Here is a 4,739-nt window from a genome sequence, read left to right as displayed (position 1 = left end):
ATGAGCCTGACCCTCAACAATATTGTTTCTTCTCTGCAGAGAAGTGGAACCTTTATCAACTCTTTGATTGCAGTGTTGACTATTGGTGGACAACAGCTGTTCTCTTCATTCACTTTCAGATGTCCCTGTCAAGTAGGAAAAAACTTCTATTATGGTTCCGCCTTTCTTGTCATTCCTGCTTTGATCCTTCTGATTGCTGGCTATGCTCTGAGAAACCAAATGTGGACAATTACCAGTGAATACTGCTGCAGCTGTGTCCCCCACCGCCGGAACATCAGTCCCTTGGAGCGCAGCCTGGCTTGCCTTAGGATATTCAGCATCACAGGGAGGGCGCTTGTTGCACCATTAACATGGCTGGCGGTGACCCTGCTGAAAGGCAATTACTATGAGTGTGCAGCAAGTGAATTTGCATCTGTGGACCATTACCCGGAGTTTCAAAATGTCACTGCCAGCAAACGAGAAGAGATCCTAGCTGGCTTTCCATGTGACAGGTCAACTCCTTCTAATGTGATCCTAGTAAGAGATGAAGTAGCTCTTCAGCACAGGTACCAGTCACAAGTAAGTTTTTGATTTTTTTTTTTTTTGGCATGCTATTCCATAATTACTATAATACTGGAAACATCTCACATTTCTGCTACTTCTAGTATTGTCTGATTATGGAAAAAAACTAGATTCCATTCATCAGAATGAGTTCCACTGAGCAGTTGCATAGATTGTAATTAGGACATTGTGCTTTGGAGTTAGCAAACTGGGATTTAGTCTTGCTTTGCCATTCATTAGCCTGAAAAAATATGATTAAGTTATCTATGTTTCACTTTCCTCATTTGTAAAATTGGAGTATTAATAGTATTTACTTCATAGAATTGTTGTGAGGAATATATGAGCAATATATTATATATCTAAAATGTAATAAATGATGAATATATCATACATCTAAAATAACATGCCCCGCCCTATGAATTTATATTAAAAATAATGAATTTTTTGAATATGGTGAATACTGTATTGTAAATCCCAGCTTGCTGCATGTATGTTCTCACGATCTTGCTTAAAATTACAGGAAGCTTAATTATGATTTAAATATCTCCAATGATGCTTTTAAATTTGGTCAATCCATGGACAGGTTTGTGTCAAAGTATAGGATGGAGTGGGAGGAAAGCTTGAATCTACTACATTTATAGATTAAATTTTAGAAGTACAATTTTGCATTTTGTCAGGAGGGAAAAAGTCATTGCCTCCTATCAGTCTCTCCAAGGGATTTGGGAAAAACATACTTTCAAACCACTGTAATACAGTAAAAACATATTTTTTAAACCTCTTACTGCAAAGACATATAAGATTTCTTACCTAAAGACTTTCAGTTATTAAAACTGAGGAATGCTAATGCAGTTTAATTGAAAAAAACTATAATCAAAACAGACAATACTGAAGTGTTGCAATATGTTTAAGAAAAGTTAAAAATCCTAATAGGTCTCAATTTGTTTTTTGTCTTTTTTTACACTAGCCCTAAAAGTCAGGCAGAGAGGAATCTTGTGAAGCTATGTGACAAGTCAAAAAATCAGTAAGACAATTATAAAGTTAAAAAAATGTTCTTGCTTAAGAAAAACTAAAATATAATAAAGATATTATGGTAAGATTTTCTTAAGGTCAAAATAAAATGCATACACAGATTACTATGAAAAAGATCATTTTACAGTTCAAAGTACCATTACCAGTAGGTTTTGCTTTCGTGACAACAAAACATATTTTTAGATATTTATCATCTAGAGTACTGTATAAATATTTCATGTCTCCACTTTCTCATCATATCGAGAGGTAGATGATATTAACCCCATTTTACAAATGAGTTGCTAAAGTTCAAAGAGTTTATATAACTTGTAGATGTTCACAGAGCTAATAAATGGTTGATTAAGATATCCAGAGGTCATGCTGTTTCCATTTCACCAGGTTGCCTTCTGCAACCACTTTGAACTTCATTGTCTTTTGAAGAATATATGTTGCTTTTCAGTTTGAGTTGTCTGAGTTGACCATAAGGTCTTATTAAGTTAAAATTCCTTCTTTGTCCATGTCCCATTGTAAAATACCTCTGATATTAGTTTCACCCATTTCAGTCTATCTTCTACACACATGCCAAAAGTATCTTTTAAATGTAAGTTGGATGGTGAGGTCCCTCTCCCTAAAGTCCTTTTTCTACCAGCCTAAGCAGAAATCCAAATTCCTGGCATTACATACAAAGTCCTTCACAACTTCTTCTCTACGACTTCTCCATGACTCCTATGAACCTGCAAATACAAGTTTCTTGTAGTTCTCCCAACTCTTCAGGCTGTTATATTCCTGTCTTCTTTCCTTAAGAATTCTCAACTTCTTGCATCTTGTGAACTTCTTTTATTCTAAGTCTGAATACACTCGTCTGGCAAGTGTTCCTGATGTTCTTCTCCCTAAAACAAATTCAGTTCTCTTCTATTGTGCTCCTTTGGTGCCATGTTTACTCATACCAGAAACGATCACATTGTGCTCTCTTTCAGCTTGCTTATTAATCTCTCCTTTTGGGTCTAAAGACTATAAGGAGAATAAATCCCCATTTGAGTCCCCATTACCAAACACCACAGGCTGCATAAGGTAGAAAGTCAAACTGGAGCTTGATCATGGACATCTAAGATGACATTTCTGCCACGATGCTGGCCTCTATTTGGTTAAATTGTTACAAATATAAAACTGTAGATTTTAGCCTCTATATAGGCTAAAACTTGCACTGTGCCATCCTAGTCACTCCAGGCTTGTAGTCAAATGGCAAGATACAGAAGAAGTCTTCATTGCTCAAACTGGCTGCATACTGTTGTACTGTTGGCTTCCCTAAATGTGGGGAACTTGTCTTTCTTAATTTATTTACAAAGCAATTGTTAAATATTAAAAAATAATAATAAAAAGAAAAAAATTATTCTAAGACTAGAAAACATTTATGTGGTCTTTAAAAGCATGCACTAAATACTAAATAGTCCACTTGAAAATAATAAGGTACTACAAGCTGCATTGACTATACTATCCATAATAAATTTAGAGACTTGAGTTTCCTCACTGTCTTCTTTGGTTGCAAAAGAAAAGAGGAAAGAGCAATACAGGAAGAAATATCAATGAATACTTGTTGGCACATGATTGAAGACATTTTGGGAGGCTACCATTATTGTCTATCATACTATTATTTTTATCACCATCATTACCAAATATTCATTAAGCCCCCAAGGAATGAATGGGCCTGTACCTGATGATTTGAGAAGTAAGGTTGAGCTATAAGCAAAGAACAATGTTTATGTAAGGTTAATTGATGGGTTATGGCGTCTATGACTTAAAGAACAGTACTTTAGAATCCATTCCATGTTAACTGGTCGAATTCCTTTGTAATCTGAAAGCCAAGTTGAAACGACTTGACCTGTCCTCTCAGATTCATTTCCACATCCAATGATCAGCTCTTGTTCATGTATTAGAGACTAGAAAAACAAAGTTTATACCCATACTTAAATTCTCAGTTTTGTAGGAATCCCTCTTGACATGGCTGTTTCTTGAATATTTGATGTATTGATGTTTTCTGTTTTTCTTCCTAATAATTATATGAAGATGCTGGGCTGGATTTTGATCACCTTGGCAACAATTGCTACCTTGGTCTCCTGCTGTCTGGCAAGGTGCTGCTCTCCCCTCACCTCTCTGCAGCATTACTACTGGACCAACCACCTCCATAATGAGAAAGAGCTTTTTGAACAAGCCGCAAAGGAGCACTCCAGGCTTCTCATTGGGCAGCGCATAAAGAAACTATTTGGCTTCTGTCCCGGGAGTGAAGATGTCAGACACATTCGTATTCCTTCATGTCAGGACTGGAAAGATATTTCAGCACCTGGTCTTCTATGCATGGGTGACACCTCACTGGGGCACTATAGCTTTCTTGGAGACAGGGTGGTTGAGGATAATGAAGACAAACCAGATGGCATTGAATTAAAACCTTGATAATAGCACCTTTAACAATTCAAGTTATTTAACAGATATTTGACTTTATGATGATGGAGTTTCAATGCAATCTCTTCATCATTTTCTCTCTCCATTTAATATTTGTTGATAGAAGTTCATCCAAAAATACTATTTCAGAAATCAGTTTGACAATTGTGTCCATCTCTCACTTTTTAAAATTCATTGATGGTTTGGTAATGCCTACAGTGTCATATTGATCTAATAAAAATATGAAATTTTAAGTCACATCAAAATTTGCCTCTTTGTTCCATTATTTGCTATTTGTGAAAATTAAAATTTCTGAGTGGCATTTTTTTTATCTCCACATGTTAGCTACCTCATTCAGCCATTGTGAAGACTAAATGTAATAACATCAGCAATATGTTTACTGCAGCACCTTTCATAAAGTATTGATAAATTTTAATTTTTCTCTTTCCCTTTAAACTCTATGTCTTCTATCATTGTTTTCCTTACCTCTAATTTCTGACTTTCTCTATTTCTACCTTTATATAATATCTAGAAAGTTTCCACTGTCTCTTCCTCTTTCCTAAAATCTGAATATCTGACCTATTGGGAAGAACAATAAAATGCCTTGCTAAACTAATAACATGTGAAGAAGGTCTTCGCTCATCCTGCCATAATCCGGAGGAAGTGATGCCTTACGGTATCATCATTAGTATCATACTGTTATTTATAGCATACTACATATTCTGAGCATTTTAATGGCCACTACATACAAGGAT

The 4,739-nt window shown here is 35.5% G+C and overlaps 1 protein-coding gene across 1 annotated transcript; it reads left to right on the top strand.

Annotated features, from left to right (window-relative positions):
* On the top strand, positions 1–4,184 carry Calhm4 (calcium homeostasis modulator family member 4). Its single transcript, XM_026414998.1, has 2 exons — positions 1–558; positions 3,613–4,184. The coding sequence occupies exons 1-2, from the start codon at positions 1–3 to the stop codon at positions 3,994–3,996; spliced, it is 942 nt and encodes a 313-aa protein (XP_026270783.1). The 3' UTR covers positions 3,997–4,184.
* Positions 4,185–4,739: the final 555 nt, after the last annotated feature.

The sequence above is a fragment of the Urocitellus parryii genome, chromosome 8, assembly GCF_045843805.1.
Source record: "Urocitellus parryii isolate mUroPar1 chromosome 8, mUroPar1.hap1, whole genome shotgun sequence".
Classification (NCBI taxonomy): Eukaryota; Metazoa; Chordata; class Mammalia; order Rodentia; family Sciuridae; genus Urocitellus; species Urocitellus parryii.
This window is presented reverse-complemented; position numbering and strand designations above follow the sequence as displayed.